Below are 19338 nucleotides of genomic sequence, written 5' to 3'. Positions count from 1 at the left end.
GCAGTTGTTATTGAGCGTTTTAATCGTACTTTGAAAGAGAGGCTATATAAAAAATTCACACAACTCGGTTCTCAAAAATGGGTGTATTTAATTCAGGGTATTGTAGATAATTACAATAATACCGTTCATTCATCAACAAAATCAAAACCATCAGAATCATTTACAAAATTAGAATATGAAAAGGAGATTAATTTGAGAAAACCGAAGTTCAAAGTTGGTGATATTGTAAGAATATACAAATGGAAAAGCCATTTTGAGAAAGGTTATACAAAAAAATGGACTAATGAATTATTTAAAATCGTTGATGTAATGGATACAGTCCCTTGGACCTACAAATTATATGATTTAAATGGAGAAGAAATCTTAGGGTCATTTTATTCACAGGAATTACAAAAAACAAAGCTGATAACCCTTGAAAATAATAAATAAATAAAAAAATGTAATGGGGATACGTTTTTAAATCTGTGAACCCCAAACACAGAATCCCACAACTTTTTAGTTGGGGCTTAACTTTTGTGTGTATCATGGGGATACGTTTTTAAATCTGTGAACCCCAAACACAGAATCCCACAACTTTTTAGTTGGGGCTTAACTTTTGTGTGTGTGTGAGTGGGTCATAATAATGTACAAACCCTAACCCAACCCCCACATTAAAACACCAAATTTGTTAGTCAAAACAACTGAATCCATTACATCAACCATTAAAAAAAGTTCTTAACTCCATCTCTTTGTATGACCTTCCAATTCTATTTATCTTTTCCCAACTTTTTTAAAACAATTCAATGATAATATAAGATAAATGAGTCTGTGAGGTTTGACATTCATTCAAAAATTCACCTCACATCCAGAACCCTAACCCAACCCAATCCCTAACCCATCCCCATCCCTTACCCAACCCATCCCTAACCCTCACATTCAAAATCCCAACCCTAACCCAACCCATCCCTAACCCATTAACCCAACCCCATCCCTAACCCTCACATTCAAAATCCCAACCCTAACCCTAGCATAATCTTTTTTTCCTTTTCTTTTTTTTAATACGTATTTCAATATTTTTTAAAAATGTTTTTTAATACGTATTTCAATATATATATTTTTCCTCTTCCTCCAATTCTGTCTTTCAAGGCTTTCAAGTTGGAAAAAGTAGAAATGGGAAGAAAGTATTTTCCAGCATCTTCTTCCCCGAACTTTCTTGATATTGCTGAAATACATGTGAAAAAAAGAAATATATTACTTATCTAATATTGAATGAAATAACATATACTTTAATTGATTATTAATCAACTGAACTTACCTTAAATCAAACGTCATTAAAGAAAGAACATTGTTCATTGCTTTAAAATCCAAAGAGCCTCCAAGGTAAAACTCTTTCGTTGGATTATCAAGGTAAAACTCGTTCTCTTGGTCATGGTTGCTCAAAAGGTCTTTAAACAAATCGATCATTTCACCCCAGGTTGTGGCAAAAGTGGTATTTTCATTTTGAATCTCAGATACAATTTCCTGTGAGAGAAAATAACAACGTATTAATTAATTATTTTTTACATTTAATACACAATTATTATATGTATATTAAAATAAAATATTACCTTCATTGATGAGAAATTTGAATCGAGTTTATCAAGGTGAAGGTTTAGCTCCACACAGGTAGAGTCTCCAAAACGAAACCAGTTTTCAAAGTCTCCAAGGTAAAACTCTTTTCCTAATTTTATGAAATTTAGTGAGTCTCCAAGGTAGGCTCCACAGTTAGAACCATCTAGGCAGACCTCATAATTTGTTTTTCCCAAATTTAGTGAGTCTCCAAGGTATAACTCTTTGGCTGGGTCATCAAGGTAGAACTCGTTCTGTGGGTCTTGGTTGTTCAAAAGGTCTTCAAACAAATCAATCATCATTTCACCCCAGGTTGTGGCAAAAGTGGTATTTTCATTTTGTATCTCAGATACAATTTCCTGTGAGAGAAAATAACAACGTATTAATTTAATACAATATTATTATTTATATAAATCAAGCTCTATGAATATTAAAAGAAACTTTGCTGACTCTTACACGAGTCCTATCTAAAAAAAATAAAAAAATAAAAAAAATAAAATAATAATAATAATAATAATAATAATAAATAAACTTACCTCCATTGATAAGACGTTCGAGTCCAGTTCATCAATCTGAAGGTTGAGCTCCACACAGGTAGTAGGACTCCAAGGAATGTCAAAGTTATCCAACTCCTTTTCAGCATAGTAGTCCATTCTCAAGTGAAGCTGAAAGTGTGTTTGAAAAGGCCTGTGTGGTTAGTGCCTTTTATAAGAAAGACTGGGTGTGTCATTTCCTGTGGAAATTCCCTTGGGCAAGTGTGGGCAAGTCTGGGCATGTCTTAACTGGAAATGATGTAATGTCTCAACAGAAAATGATGTAATGTTTCAACAGAAAATGATGTAATGTCTCAACAGAAAATGATGTAATGTTTCAACAGAAAATGATGTAATGTTTCAACAGAAAATGATGTAATGTTTCAACAGAAAATGATGTAATGTTTCAACAGAAAATGATGTAATGTTTCAACAGAAAATGATGTAATGTTTCAACAGAAAATGATGTAATGTCTTAACTAAAAATAATGTAATGCTGGAGAGTTTATAAAGTGGGTGGGCTTTCGTAAAAAGTTGGCGGGGCCTACCAAAAAGCGGGCGGGGCTTAACAAAAAGTGGGCGGGGCTTAACAAAAAAGTGGGCGGAGCTTAGCAAAAAGTAGCGCGGAGCTTAGCAAAAAGTGTGTGGCACAGGACCCGAACATAATCAATGATCAATGAACAACAATGATCATTGATAGTAAGAGTAAAAGGCCCATAAGACCAAGGGGGTCAGGAATAGAGGTGTTAAGGGGAAATGAAGAAAAGTGATGGTGAGAGGGAAATTTACATGGAAGTGAGAATGATCATAGGTTCATAAGGCTAGAAGGATCATAGGTTCATAAAGGAAGAAAATCATAGGTTCATAAGGCGAGAAGGATCATAGGTTCATAAAGGAAGAAAATCATAGGTTCATAAGGCGAGAAGGATTATAGGTTCATAAGGCGAGAAGGATTATAGGTTCATAGAGGGAGAAATAGAGGTGTTTATGATTTTTGAAAAAGACAGGGGGGTAAATGACATTAGATAGGGATTTCCCATGTTAAACGGAGGTGTCCCAGAAGCAACATTTATCACCTACTATCACCTAAAGGCAAAATTTCTAAAATCCTCAATTTTCATCATATTAACTTGAAATTTTAAGAGGACTTGCATACCAACCCACTGAATTCAACCACCAATTAATTTTTGAGGTCATCATTGGCCAACAACTTATTTTAGGTATTTCGTAAGTATCGTGCTATGTATGACATATTTCTTGTTTCGTTGTTTTTGATACGTGCTGGTGCAGGTTTCGGATCTAAACCTGGAAATCATGCATTTAAAAGAACAACAAAGAGTGGGGAAGCATTTGTGTCAAAAAGTGAAGTACACGTCAATCTTTCAAGACAAGAATTTGAATGCAGCGGAAACTCAGAAAGTCGAGTGTTGTGGACAACACTTGAAGAGGGAGTACAAGCTGCAAGGTGGGGTTACATTTGGATGGATGTGTTGTTAGAATGGTGTGGAAAATAACATTTTCAAAACACTTTAATTTTGTTCTTCCTCTGTCCTGACCTATGTATGTCCTGATATGTCATATAGAAGAAGGCATTTGGCCCATCATGCCTGTTCTGTATCCACATCACATTAATATTATGTTCTTTTTAATTTTCTTCTCTGTACAATCCCTGTTTACTATTAATTACCTCCGCCACCGAAGGTGGATGGAGGTTATGTTTTCACCCCTGTCTGTTTTTGTCTGCCTGTGGACAAGATATCTCAAAAAGTTGTGGACGGATTCGGACGAAATTTGGCAGAGAGGTTGTGTATGAGACAAGGACGAATTGATTAGATTTTGGTGACGAACCAGATCCGGATCCAGCTAGTAGAATTTTTAAAGTGATTCTTCACCATCGTGTGATGGGGCCAAAAACGATATGCAGCACTGCAGCAGGATATCTCAAAAAGTTGTGGACGGATTTGAACAAAACTTGGTGGACAGGATGGGTGTGTGACAAGGACAAATTGTTTCAATTTTGGTGAAGATCCGAATCTGGATCCGGATACGAGAATTTTTTAATTTTCAGATGATTCTTCACCATTGAGTGATCGTGCCAAAAACGATACACAGCGTGATATTTCAAAACGTTGTGGATGGATTAGGACAAAACTTGGTGGATTAGTTGGATAAGTGACAAGAACAAGTTGATTTGATTTTGGTTCAGGTCCGAATCTAGATCCAGCCTATCGGAAAACATTAACTGTTCAGCCGGGTGGAGGTATGCCCTCGCCCGAGTGCTGTTCTAGTTTTATACCTGTTTCTCTTCAGCTGTGGTTACAAACAGGCACAACAACAGGCATTTTAAGGCCATTTTCCCTGCTAGAGCGGGGGTTAGCCTTGCGGTCCCCATGACAATCTTCTCCATTTTGTCCTATTTTCTGCATCTCCACTTGTTAACCCCCTTGCCCGCATTTTTTTTTTTTGTATACTGAATCGAGGCTCGTGAAAGAGATAACATTTATTTCACAAACAAATCAACCAGACAAACAAAATATATAAAAAGAGGGAGCGGAAGACAAGATGGGGAGAGAAGGGGAAGCACACAAACATAACATTTGAGAGCAGGGAGATGTGTGGGAGGGAGAGGGATTGGGGGGAGGAGGCGTGGGAAGGGGGGTGGGGGGGGGGTGGGAGAAGTATAAAACACAAGGACACCAAGGACTTCCAGGACAGAAGTTGGTATTTCAAAAAAGTGGATTTGGGGTGAAATTAGCGGGGGTAGAAAAGATCAAGGTTTTGGATGTGGGAAGATAAGAGATGGTGGTGAACAGCTGTTTTAAAGACCTGGAGGGTGGAGTGGGATTCAAGAGAGTGAGGGAGTTTGTTCCAGAGGCGGGAGAATAGAGGAATGAAGGAGTGAAGGTGAGCAGAGAGTCTTGATTTTGGCAGTTTAACCATAAGAACGTTGCAGGCAGATCTTGTGCGACCTGGAGGAATATTTGGGGGACAGAGCCCAGAGAGAGCTGGGGGGGGGGGGGCAAGGCCAGAGAGGAGTCGGTAGAAGACGGAAAGACCACCAACCTGCCTGTGGTGAGTGAGTGAAAGGCCCTTGGAGTTAGCTTCATCGCGGGAGATTCCAATGATTCTGAACGCTTTGGTTTCAACAGCGTGAAGACGAGCTAGGTGTGAGGCAGGAGCACCAGCCCAGAAGGGAGAGCAGTATTCCATTGAGCTGCGGATGAAAGCCTTGTATGTGGTGAGGAGCTCAGGTGTGCCAAGGAAGGACTTCGCAAGACAGAGGATGCCCAGTCGGCGACTGGCTTTGGAGGCCAGATTTGAAATGTGGTTTTCCCAGGAAAGATCATGGCAGTTAGTGAGACCCAAAAGCTTGAGTGACAGAACTTCTTGGAGAGGATTATTCAGAAAGTGGATGGGAGGGTTGTCCAGTCGGTCTTTTCGGAGAGACATCGTAAGGGTGTGAGATTTGTCAGGATTGAAAGACATGTTCCACTTGTTTGCCCAGTCTGTGATTTTGTCCAGGTCTGCAGAGAGTGAGGAGGCTGCAGATTGCTGATCTGAGGGATGAGGAATGGAGCAACAGAGAGTAGAGTCATCAGCAAAGAGATAGAGAGGATTTTCAAGAGAGTCAGAGAGATCATTGATGAAGACCAGAAAAAGCACAGGGCCCAGAACACTGCCTTGGGGAACTCCAGCCTGAACAGGAAGAGGAGATGAGAGAAACCCATGCAGGGCCACACGTCCACTACGACTAGAGAGGAAGTCTGCCAGCCATGCGTGGAGATTTCCATGGATACCAAAGGAGGAGGGTTTGGTGAGCAGAGCGGGGTGCCAGACCGTATCGAAGGCACATGATATGTCAAGGGAGACAGCTCTAATTTCCTGTTTGGCATTGAGGACCTCCATCCATTGTTGAGAAAGAAGAAGCAGCATGTCCAGAGTAGAGTGACCAGGTCTGAAACCAAATTGATGATCAGAGATCAAGCCATTGGAGAAGAGGAAAGATTTCATATCTGAAGCAATGATGGATTCCATGACTTTGCTGATAATTGGGAGAAGGCTGATTGGTCTGTAGTTGCTAGGATCTGTTTTTGCACCTTTTTTGTGCAAAGCGGTGATGTTGGCTGATTTCCAAGCAGATGGCAGGTGACCTCGAGCAAAAGAGAGGGTGAAGAGAACAGAGAGAGGGAGTGAAAGAGCGGAAGAACAGGATTTTAGGACCCATGGGCTGATGCCGTCAGGTCCAGTTGCAGAATCAGAGTCGAGGGTTGACAGAAACTTTTCCACCTTGTCAGGAGGAAAGGACACAGAGTCCAGGAGCAGCTGGGTACGACTGGGTACGGTGGGTGCAGAGAGGGATGGGTTTGGGACACAAGATTCAGAGGCAAACACAGAGTTGAGGCATTCAGCTTTTTCACGTGCGGAGTCAGCCGTGTAGCCGTTTGAGGTGAGGGAGAGGATGGAGGGGGAACAAACACCAGAAACAGATTTGACCAGACGCCACCAGGATTTGGAAGAGGGAGACAGATCAGAGAGTTCGGTCTTGAGAACGGAGAGATATTGTTTCCTGGCTCACCTGAGGGTGGACACACACTTGTTTCGGGCTTTGTGAAAGGAAATGAGATTTCCTTCTGTTGGATTTGCTTTCCAGGAGACGAAGGCAAGTTGTTTCTGGGCAACAGCCTCACCACAAGATTCCGTTTACCATGGACGGGAGGAAGGGTATGACAACTGAAGACGAGATGGGATAAATCTGTGCATGAGAGAGAGCAATTTACTTTGGAAGAATTCCCAGGATGAGTTGATGTCAGAGGCGGTAGAGATGGAAGACATTCTTCCACCATCTTTAGCCAAGTCTTTCTCAGGCTTCCCCATCCTCTACTTCCTTATACATTCATTTCCATCACTCTTCTCAACCAGTCACTTTCATCCTTCCTCAACAAATGACCAAACCATCTCAAACTGTTTCTCTTCACAGCATCCATCACAGGCTCTATTCCCATCATCTTTCGCAATTCATCATTTGTCTTCCTCTCTCTCAACGATACTCCACACATCCACCGAACCATTTGCATTTCAACCCTTTCCAGCCTTCGTTGCTGCTATACGTTCATTACCCATGTGTCACTCCCATAAATCACAACACTTCTCACACATGCAGCATACACCTTTCCCTTCAGCTTCAACGACACTCCCCTCCTCGTCAGCACGCCACTCAGTTCCCGAAACGTCTTCCATGCACATCTCACTCGAGCAACCATTGCTGAGTCTGATCCACCTTCTCCATTCAGCATGTCTCCTAGGTAGCAAAATGTTTTCACACCTTCCAGCTTCACGCTGTCTCCAAGATCCAACTCAACATTTCCTCCATCTGCAGCTCCACCTGTGCACACCTTACACTTGAATGTAGCTGCCACACTGGTTAAAGACCCTCTCAAACCACTACATTTTTGATGAACCCAATCAGCGCACATTGTACATTGAATGGAATTCACTCCAACACCCTTCCTGCACACAGCACACGGCCACTTCCCAGTTCTTTCCACCTCACCACATGCGTTACCACTTGACATCACCTTCGTCTTTCCGATATTCACCTTCAGACCTTTTGCCTCCATACATTCCTTCCACTTGTTCACCTTCTACTTCAGTCCATCCATACTTTTTGCAATCAATACCAGATCATCTGCATACAACAACTCCCACGATAAACCCTCCTTTACGTTCTGAGCCAGCACCTCCATCACAGCTACAAATAGTAGTGGACTTAATACCGACCCCTGATGCACAACCACCTTCACCTCAAACTCACCACTGTTCCCGTCCTTCATCCTTACAGCTGTGCGCGCTCTTTTGTACATTGCCATCACTACTCTGACCAACCATTCCTCCACTCCTAACTTCCTCAATGCCCATGTCAATACTTCGCGTGGAACCCTATCGAATGCTTTCTCCAGATCAACAAACCCAAGAGACAACTTCTTCCTCTTCTCCATGTACTTCTCCTGCAACTGCCTGACAATAAAAAGCGCGTCTGTCATTCCTCTTCCTGGCATAAATCCAAACTGCATTTCGTTGAGCTTCACTTTCTTCCTTATCCTCCTCTCCAACACCCTTTCCAATACGTTCATTCCATGCTCCAATAACTTTATCGCTTAGTATGAGTCACAGTCCAGAGGGTCACCTTTCCCCTTGTATCGAGCGACGAGGGTACTCAGTTCTCAAACCACTGGAATGCAGCCATCTTTCACCACCAGATTACAGATCTTTTTCATTCTCTTCACACCCCAACTTCCTGCTGCCTTCAACATATCTCCCACAACTCCCGTCGGCCCTCCCGCTTTTCTACTCTGCATTGCTTTTATCGCTTCCTCAACTTCCTTCTCAGTTATCTTCTCTGCTGGTCCTAAACCTGGGTTACTCTCTATGTTCTCATCCCAATCATTCTCTGCATTCAACAGTATTTCCATATATCTCTTCCTTCTTCCTTTAATTCCATCTGGGTCCACAAAGATTTGTCCCACTTCATCCTTCAAGCAACTCACCCCCATCACATCACACCTCTCTTTCACTATCTGCTTTGCAATCCTGAATACCGCTCTCTGACCCTCTTCCGAATCCAAGCGTTCTCCGAACATTTTCCTACATGCCTCCTGCGCCTTTGCTACCTCTTTCTTTGCAGCCTTCCTGGCTGCCTTATACCTTTCATGCTCTGCTTTTTCTGCCCCCATACCCTTCGCCTTCTGCCACTCCTTGAACTTCTTCCTCTTCTCGTCAATCTTCTTTCCAACTTCATCATCCCACCACCATGTTTCCGAGTGCCTCGGTGGTCCTTTTGTCCATCCACATACCTCACCAACGGCTCCCAACAGACTAGCTTTCATTGACATCCAACCACTTTCAAGCTCAACCACATCATTCTCCACCATACTCAGTCTCTTTTTTAATGCCTCCCTCACTGCCACCTTTTTCAATCTCCACACCTTCATTCTCTGCAAGTTATTTTCTCCAGAGGTAAATTTTCGATGGATTTGACGTGGATAACATAGCTGAGATTGTGACGTGTCTTGAGCCCGATCCGTAAAATTCAAAACGGTCAAATGCATTTTCATGTTGCTCAGTGTAAAAAGGTAATCACGCGAAAATTTCCACTTCTCTGAGACTTGTTTACGAAGGTTACTCGAACATTGCGAAATGTATGCACATTGTGCGAGTACTACTTTTGTACAAATTGTCATACATCAATATTGGGCAGATGTGAAAATCTAAAATGGTTTTTATTCCTGTGCTGACGAAACGACAAACGTTTTGGGTTGTTCGTGCGTCCATCCATCCATGCATCCGTGCGTCCATCCATCCATGCATCCGTGCGTCCGTCCATCCGTGCGTCCGTCCATCCGTGCGTCCCTCCATGCGTGCGTCCGTCCATCCATGCATCCATCCATCCATCCGTCCGTCCATCCGAGCGTCCGTCCATCCATGCGTCCCTCCATCCATGCATCCATCCATCCATCCGTCCGTCCATCCGAGCGTCCGTCCATCCATGCGTCCCTCCATCCATGCGTCCATCCATCCATGCGTCCGTCCATCCATGCATCCCTCCATCCGTGCGTCCATCCATCCATGCGTCCCTCCATCCATGCGTCCGTCCATCCGTGCGTCCGTCCATCTGTGTGCCCGTCCATCCATCCATGCATCCCTCCATCCATCCTTGCGTCCGTCCATCCGTGCGTCCGTCCATCCGTGCGTCCGTCCATCCGTGCGTCCCTCCATCCGAGCGTCCATCCATCCGTGCGTGCGTCCATCCGTGCGTCCATCCATCCGTGCATCCGTCCATCCATGCATCCATCCGTGCGTCCATCCATCCGTGCGTCCGTCCAACCGTCCATCCGTGCGTCCGTCCATCCGTGCGTCCGTCCATCCATCCGTGCGTCCGTCCATCCGTGCGTCCGTCCATCCATCCGTGCGTCCGTCCATCTGTGCGTCCCTCCATCCGTGCGTCCCTCCATCCGAGCGTCCGTCCATCCGTGCATGCGTCCATCCATGCGTCCGTCCATCCGAGCGTCCATCCATCCGTGCATCCATCCATCCGTCCATCCATGCGTCCGTCCATCCATGCGTCCATACATCCAAGCGGCCATCCATCCACGCGCCCGTCCATCCGCGCGTCCGTCCATCCGCACGTTCGTCCATCCATCCATGTGTCCCTCCATCCGAGCGTCCATCCATCCGTGCGTCCGTCCATCCATGCGTCCATCCATCCATGCGTGCCTCCATCCGAGCGTCCATCCATCCGTGCGTGCATCCGTCCATCCGTGCGTCCGTCCATCCATCCGTGCGTCTATCCATCCGTGCGTCCATCCATCCATCCGTGCGTCCATCCATCCGTGCGTCCGTCCATCCGTGCGTCCGTCCATCTGTGCGTCCGTCCATGATTGGTTTTCGTTACCGTGATAACTAGAGAACAGCGAAAGGGATCGAAGTCAAACTTGGTGCAGGTACAGTCACGTGAAAAAGTAAGTACACCCCATGTAAAGTTTTGACTTTTTCAACATATTTCAACATACAGCTATTTGATCTTCATTTCAACAATATTGATAGATAAAGGTGATATAATATAACAAATATCATGAAACATTTACATTTTGTAGTCCATTGTATAATTTAAATAAACATAAATGCAAATTTTGCATGTGGAAAAGACAAAGCCGCTTTTCTACATTCCCTAAACTCTCCTGCACTCCATCCTCCCTCCAGTGTCCTTAAACATATTTTTGACTCAAAGGTCACGAGAAACTCATTTTGCAATAAATGTTCGTTTCCCATTAATCGTACACTTTCTAAAATCCAATCTGACCCCTCCCCTCCAAATCTTCCCCATCACCCATCCCTTTCAAATCTTCCCCCTTGCCCCTCCCCTCCAAATCCTCCCCATCACCCATCCCTTTCAAATCTCCCCCCTTGCCCCTTCCCTCCTAAACTCCCCCCACACCCCTCCCCTCCAAGACTCTCCCTCGCCCCTCCCCTCCTAGACTCCCCCCTCACCCCTCCCCTCCAATTCTCCCCCGTATCCCATCCCTTTCAAATCCCTCCCCTTGTCCCTTCCCTCCTAAACTCCCCCCTAACCCCTCCCCTCATAAACTCCCCACTCGCCCCTCCCCTTCACATCTCCCCACCCTCATTTCTTCTCCATTTCCCCTCCTCTCACCCCTCCTCCTCAAAGGGTCCTCCCCGCTTCTTCCCTCTTCCAACTCTCACTTCCATCTCCCCCAACCTTCTGCGTCGCTCTTCCCCCTCCTCAAATAACACCTCATTGTGCCTCACCCAATCACCATCAGACCTTTTGTCCACCCCATCCTTCCCTTTCTCCGAGCTATTATGAAATCTCTGACACACCTTCAACAGCTCTCCCTACCTCTTCCACCTCTTCTACATCTTACCCTACCCCTCCTCCCCCCTGTTTTGTATCCGATGCCCCCCTTCCTCTTCATTAACGGTATGGACCTCAAACATCCGGGGCCTTCGTTCAAACTTAACTGATCTCTCCATACAGGTTGCTTCTGACAAACCAGACGTGATCTGCTGAACAGAAACTTTCCTCCTTCATGATGTCTCTGATTCCTTAGTATCTCTCCCGTGTTACTCCCTCCTCCGGTATGATAGACCTGAGCCTCGTCCTGGAGGTGGGGTTACTATCTTTATCAAAAACTCTCTTCCTCACTCGCCCTGCACTGCACTCTCTCCACCTCACCCCCAGGAATACCTCTGGCTACGGCTTCCCCTTCGCTCCCACCTTTTGTTCATATGTGTGTTGTACCGTCCACCAAACAGTGATGACTCCATCTACATCTCGCCGTCTGATAATATGGACCAACTTCTATCTACTCATCCCAACTCTATCTTCCTCATATGTGGTGATTTCAATTGTCACCATGCCAGTTGGCTGGGTGTGGGTACCTCTCTCACCAGCCATGGCTCCTCAGCAAAGGACTTCTGCGACTCACTGGGACTTATACAATCTGTCAATTTCCCGACCCGGATCTCAGTCAACGGAGCATCTTCTCTTCTGGACTTGGTTATGACTAACTTCCCTGAAAATGTCTGCTGCTCTTCCTCTGCTCCAATCAGCTCATCTGATCATGTGCTTGTTAAAGTGGACATCTCTCTGACCATTCTCAGGGAGCCTGCTCGGCGTCGGCGAGTCTGGCATTTCACTCAGGCCAACTGACACGGTCTTCAAGCAGCCATCAATCATCTGGACTGGTCTCCCATCTCTACCACCTCTGACATCAACTCATCCTGGGAATTCTTCCAAAGTAAATTGCTCTCTCTCATGCACAGATTTATCCCATCTCGTCTTCAGTTGTCATACCCTTCCTCCCGTCCATGGTACATGGAATCTTGTGGTGAGGCTGTTGCCCAGAAACAACTTGCCTTCGTCTCCTGGAAAGCAAATCCAACGGAAGGAAATCTCATTTCCTTTCACAAAGCCCAAAACAGTGTGTGTCCATCCTCAGGAGAGCCAGGAAACAATATCTCTCCGTTCTCAAGACCGAACTCTCTTATCTTTCTCCCTCTTCCAAATCCTGGTGGCGTCTGGTCAAATCTGTTTCTGGTGTTTGTTCCCCCTCCATCCCCTCCCTTACCTCAAATGGCTACACAGCTGACTCCGCACGTGAAAAAGCTGAATGCCTCAACTCTGTGTTTGCCTCTAAATCTTGTGTCCCAAACCCATCCCTCTCTGTACCCACCGTACCCAGTCGTACCCAGCTGCTCCTGGACTCCGTGCCCTTTCCTCCTGACAAGGTGGAAAAGTTTCTGTCAACCCTCGACTCTGATTCTGCAACTGGACCTGACAGCATCAGCCCACGGGTCCTAAATTCCTGTTCTTCCGCTGTTTCACTCCCTCTCTCTGTTCTCTTCACCCTCTCTTTTGCTCAAGGTCAACTGTCATCTGCTTGGAAATCAGCCAACATCACTGCTTTACACAAAAAGGTGCAAAAACAGATCCTAGCAACTACAGACAAATCAGCCTTCTCCCAATTATGAGCAAAATCATGGAATCCATCATTGCTTTGGATATGAAATCTTTCCTCTTCTCCAATGGCTTGATCTCTGATCATCAATTTGGTTTCAGACCAGGTCACTCAACTCTGGACATGCTGCTTCTGCTGTCTCAACAATGGATGGAGGTCCTCAATACCAAACAGGAAATTAGAGCTGTCTCCCTCGACATATCACGTGCCTTCGATGCGGTCTGGCACCCCGCTCTGCTCACCAAACTCTCCTCCTTTGGTATCCATGGAAATCTCCACGCATTGCTGGCGGACTTCCTCTCTAGTCGTAGTCAACGTGTGGCCCTGAATGGGTTTCTCTCATCTCCTCTTCCTGTTCAGGCTGGAGTTCCCCAAGGCAGTGTTCTGGGCCCTGTGCTTTTTCTGGTCTTCATCAATGATCTCTCTGACTCTCTTGAAAATCCTCTCTATCTCTTTGCTGATGACTCCACTCTCTGCCGCTCCATTCCTCATCCCTCAGATCGGCAGTCTGCAGCCTCCTCACTCTCTGCAGACCTGGACCAAATCACAGACTGAGCAAACAAGTGGAACATGTTGTCTTTCAATCCTGACAAATCTCACACTCTTAGATGTCTCTCCAAAAAGACCGACTGGACAATCCTCCCATCTACTTTCTGAATAATCCTCTCCAAGAAGTTCTGTCACTCAAGCTTGAGGGTCTCACTATCTGCCATGATCTTTCCTGGGAAAACCACATTTCCAAGCTGGCCTCCAAAGCCAGTCGCCGACTGGGAATCCTCCGTCGTGCGAAGTCCTTCCTTGGCACACCTGAGCTCCTCACAACATACAAGGCTTTCATCTTCAGCTCAATGGAGTACTGCTCTCCCCTCTGGGCTGGTGCTCCTGCCTCACACCTAGCTCGTCTTCACGCTGTTGAAACCAAAGCGTTCAGAATCATTGGAATCTCCAGCGATGACGCTATCTCCGAGGGCCTTTCACTTACTCACCGCAGGCAGGTTGGTGGTCTTTCCGTCTTCTACCGACTCCTCTCCGGCCTTGCTCCCCCAGCTCTCTCTGGGCTCTGTCCCCCAAATATTCCTACAGGTCGCACAAGATCTGCCTGCAACCCTCTTATGGTTAAACTGCCAAAATCAAGTCTCTCTGCTCACCTTCATTCCTTCATTCCTCTTTTCTCCCGCCTCTGGAACAAACTCCCTCACTCTCTTCAATCCCACTCCTCCCTCAAGGGCTTTGAAACGGCTGTTCACCACCATCTCTTATCTTCCCCAATCCAAAACCTTGATCTTTTCTACCCCTGCTAATTTCACCCCAAATCCACTTTTTTGAGGTGCCGACTTCTTTCCTGGAAGTCCTTGGTGTCCTTGCGTTTTATACCTATCCTGCCTCCCCCCAGGCCCTCTCCCTCCCTCACATCTCCCGATGTCCCTGCTCTCAAATGTTGTGTTTGTGTGCTCCCTCCCCTTCTCTCCCCATCTTGTCGACCGCTCCCCTTTTTATATACTTTGTTTGCTTGTTTGTTTGATTTGTTTGTTTGATAAATGTTAGCTCTTTCACGAGCCTCGACTCTGTATACAAAAAACAAACAAACAAACAAAAAAAACCTGTAGATTATGATGAAAAGATGAACCGATTAGATTTTAGCATCAAAGGTCAGAGATCATGTCATGTAAAAATGTGATGCTTAAGGACACCTGGATAGATTTAAATCAAACTTGTACAAGTATACATGTTGATGTAATAATGTAGGTGGAGGCATATCGGTCTGCATCGCGACATCGAAGAGTGCCGTTTTCGTTGTTCCTGTAATTTACAGATCAATCGTATTCGCATAATTGATCTGTTTGGTCCATGGGTTCAAACAAATCACAAAATATATAACTTACATTGTGGTTTGTCTATTCGTTTAATAATCAAGAAAAACTCTTGGTTTGAACATCATCCTAATATTTGTTTTTTTTTGGTGTTATGCAGTGGGGTGCTCTGATTCAAAGGAAAAGTTGCATGAGGGGTTAATGGCAGCGATGCGAAATGAGCTTTTTGAAGAGTTTGAACAAAAGCATCGAGCCATCATTGAGAGCGCTTCAAAGAAGGAGGAGCAGCTGGTTCAGGAAATCCAACACCTGAAAGAAACGATCCTTGTATGTGCAGAATTCATGTTTGCACATCATCCATGTTTGCACATCATCCATGTTTGCACATCATCCATGTTTGCACATCATCCATGTTTGCACATCATCCATGTTTGCACATCACCCATGTTTGCACATCACCCATGTTTGCACATCATCCATATTTGCACATTATTCATGTTTGCACATCACCCATATTTGCACATCATCGATGTTTGCACGTGTATATTTGCACATTGTGTATATACTGTATATGTAAATGTATACATGTATATATCATCCTTCAAGGTGTATCTTCTATGTTTACGCATTGTCCAGGTATTGTAAGTCTTCCGTGTTTTCATCATTATCTCTATGCCATCCAGTAATACACTTTGTGCATTTCTTTGCATAAATGTGGTTGTAGTTCATGCATGTACTTCACGTTCATTATTTCTGGTGGAAATCAACTACAAAGGTGGACTTCATGTTTGCACATCATCCATGTTTGCACATCATCCATATTTGCACATCATCCATGTTTGCACATCATCCATGTTTGCACATCATCCATGTTTGCACATCACCCATGTTTGCACATCATCCATGTTTGCACATCACCCATGTTTGCACGTCATCCATGTTTGCACATCATCCATGTTTGCACATCATCCATGTTTGCACATCACCCATGTTTGCACATCATCCATGTTTGCACATCACCCATGTTTGCACATCATCCATGTTTGCACATCATCCATGTTTGCACATCATCCATGTTTGCACATCATCCATGTTTGCACATCATCCATATTTGCACATCATCCATGTTTGCACATCATCCATGTTTGCACATCACCCATGTTTGCACATCATCCATGTTTGCACATCACCCATGTTTGCACATCATCCATGTTTGCACATCATCCATGTTTGCACATCATCCATGTTTGCACATCACCCATGTTTGCACATCATCCATGTTTGCACATCACCCATGTTTGCACATCATCCATGTTTGCACATCATCCATGTTTGCACATCATCCATATTTGCACATCATCCATGTTTGCACATCATCCATATTTGCACATTATTCATGTTTGCACATCATCCATGTTTGCACACCATCCATGTTTGCACATCATCCATGTTTGCACACCATCCATGTTTGCACATCATCCATGTTTGCACATCATCCATGTTTGCACATCATCCATGTTTGCACATCATCCATATTTGCACATTATTCATGTTTGCACATCAACCATGTTTGCACATCATCCATGTTTGCACACCATCCATGTTTGCACATCATCCATGTTTGCACATCATCCATGTTTGCACATCATCCATATTTGCACATTATTCATGTTTGCACATCACCCATGTTTGCACATCATCCATGTTTGCACACCATCCATGTTTGCACATCATCCATGTTTGCACATCATCCATGTTTGCACATCATCCATATTTGCACATTATTCATGTTTGCACATCACCCATGTTTGCACATCACCCATGTTTGCACATCATCCATATTTGCACATCACCCATGTTTGCACATCATCCATGTTTGCACACCATCCATGTTTGCACATCATCCATGTTTGCACATCATCCATGTTTGCACATCATCCATATTTGCACATTATTCATGTTTGCACATCATCCATGTTTGCACATCATCCATGTTTGCACATCACCCATGTTTGCACATCACCCATGTTTGCACATCATCCATATTTGCACATTATTCATGTTTGCACATCACCCATGTTTGCACATCATCCATGTTTGCACATCACCCATGTTTGCACATCATCCATATTTGCACATAATTCATGTTTGCACATTATCCACGTTTGCACATCACCCATGTTTGCACATCATCCATATTTGCACATAATTCATGTTTGCACATCATCCATATTTGCACATCATCCATATTTGCACATCATCCATGTTTGCACATCATCCATGTTTGCACATCATCCATATTTGCACATAATTCATGTTTGCACATCATCCATATTTGCACATCATCCATGTTTGCACATCATCCATACTTGCACATCATCCATATTTGCACATCATCCATATTTGCACATAATTCATGTTTGCACATCATCCATATTTGCACATAATTCATGTTTGCACATCACCCATGTTTGCACATCATCCATATTTGCACATCATCCATATTTGCACATAATTCATGTTTGCACATCATCCATATTTGCACATCATCCATGTTTGCACATCACCCATGTTTGCACATCATTCATGTTTGCACATCATCCATATTTGCACATAATTCATGTTTGCACATCATCCATGTTTGCACATCACCCATGTTTGCACATCATCCATATTTGCACATAATTCATGGTTGCACATCATTCATGTTTGCACATCATCCATGTTTGCACATCATCCATATTTGCACATAATTCATGTTTGCACATCATCCATATTTGCACATCATCCATGTTTGCACATCATCCATATTTGCACATCATCCATATTTGCACATCATCCATGCTTGCACATCATCCATGTTTCCACAACATCCATATTTGCACACAATTCATGTTTGCACATCATCCATATTTGCACATCATCCATATTTGCACATCATCGATGTTTGCACATCATCCATGTTTGCACGTGTATATTTGCACATTGTGTATATACTGTATATGTAAATGTATATATGTATATATCATCCTTCAAGGTGTATCTTCTATGTCTACGCATTGTCCAGGTATTGTAAGTCTTCCGTGTTTTCATCATTATCTCTATGCCATCCAGTAATACACTTTGTGCATTTCTTTGCATAAATGTGGTTGTAGTTCATGCATGTACTTCACGTTCATTATTTCTGGTGGAAATCAACTACAAAGGTGGACTTCATGTTTGTACATCGTCTGTGTCCATTTGTTTGCACATCTTCCACGCGTGTCCATGTTTTTGTACAGAAAGTCGAGGCTTGTGGAAGAGCGATAACATGCAGAACAAAACAGATGAAAAAGAACAAAGTAGAAATGTGGGAACACACCAACTGTATGGTAGAGGGGCACAACAGAAGGGCACTTGAAGGAAAAATAGGTGAGGGGAATAATGACAGTAACGGATGTGGGGGAAGGGGTGAAGAAGCTGAATAAAAAAAGCTCAACCACAGCAAGAAGAGGAAGGAAAAGCAATGTAACACCTAGAATGGCACTCGGAGAGCACATGGTCTCTCTTCGTGCGTTCATTCTGAACAAAAATACCCTTGTTAACAGAACATGCTTCTATTATGGCTCATACACCCGTATCATATCCATGTACCCTATTATGTCACATAGTTTCTTGGCATGGGTTATGAACGTCATAAATTTAATTCTTCCCTCATATCGGGTCAGAGATCAGATACAGTCACGTGAAAAAGTAAGTGCACCCCATGTAAAGTTTTGACTTTTTCAACATATTTCAATAAACAGGTATTTGATCTTCATTTCAACAATATTGATAGATAAAGGTGATATAATATAACGAATATCATGAAACATTTACATTTTGTACTCCATTGTATAATTTAAATAAACATAAATGCAAATTCTGCATGTGGAGAAAGTAAGTACACCCCTACATTTATCACAACTTCAAATACCTAAAATTAGAATCAGGTGCACCAGCTCAGGTGCAAATGATTACAACATCATTAGAGAGTATCTTGGAGGAACCTGTCTTATTTAAACCTCAGACATTTAGCTTGGTTTGCTCTTTGTTGTTGAAGTGTGTGGCGTCACCATGCCTAGATCAAAAGAGCTCTCTGAGGCCTTCAGAAAGAAGGTTATAGATGCCGACGAGTCTGGGAAGGGATTTAAAAAGATCTCCAAATAATTTGAAATCAATCATTCGACTGTCCGGAAGATCATCTACAAGTGGAGAAGATTCCAAACAACTGCCAACTTGTTCAGGCCAGGCCGCCCCAGCAAGTTCAGCCCAAGAGCAGACCGCAAGATGCTGAAAGAAGTCTCTAAGAACCCCAGAATGTCATCGCGGGACCGACAGGTAGCTCTTGCC

General features: G+C 43.9%; 1 protein-coding gene across 1 annotated transcript in view; it reads left to right on the top strand.

The window, feature by feature from the left end:
- LOC137422268 (uncharacterized) overlaps positions 1–19338 on the top strand; it is a 70203-nt gene that overhangs the window by 38319 nt on the left and 12546 nt on the right. The window contains exons 3-4 of the mRNA XM_078772643.1: positions 3411–3585; positions 15128–15294. Of these exons, the coding sequence (XP_078628769.1) occupies positions 3411–3585; positions 15128–15294 (342 nt within the window). The remainder of the gene's footprint in view (positions 1–3410; positions 3586–15127; positions 15295–19338) is intronic.

This window comes from Myxine glutinosa, chromosome 2 (genome assembly GCF_964187855.1).
Source record: "Myxine glutinosa chromosome 2, kmMyxGlut1.1, whole genome shotgun sequence".
NCBI lineage: Eukaryota > Metazoa > Chordata > Myxini > Myxiniformes > Myxinidae > Myxine > Myxine glutinosa.
This window is presented reverse-complemented; position numbering and strand designations above follow the sequence as displayed.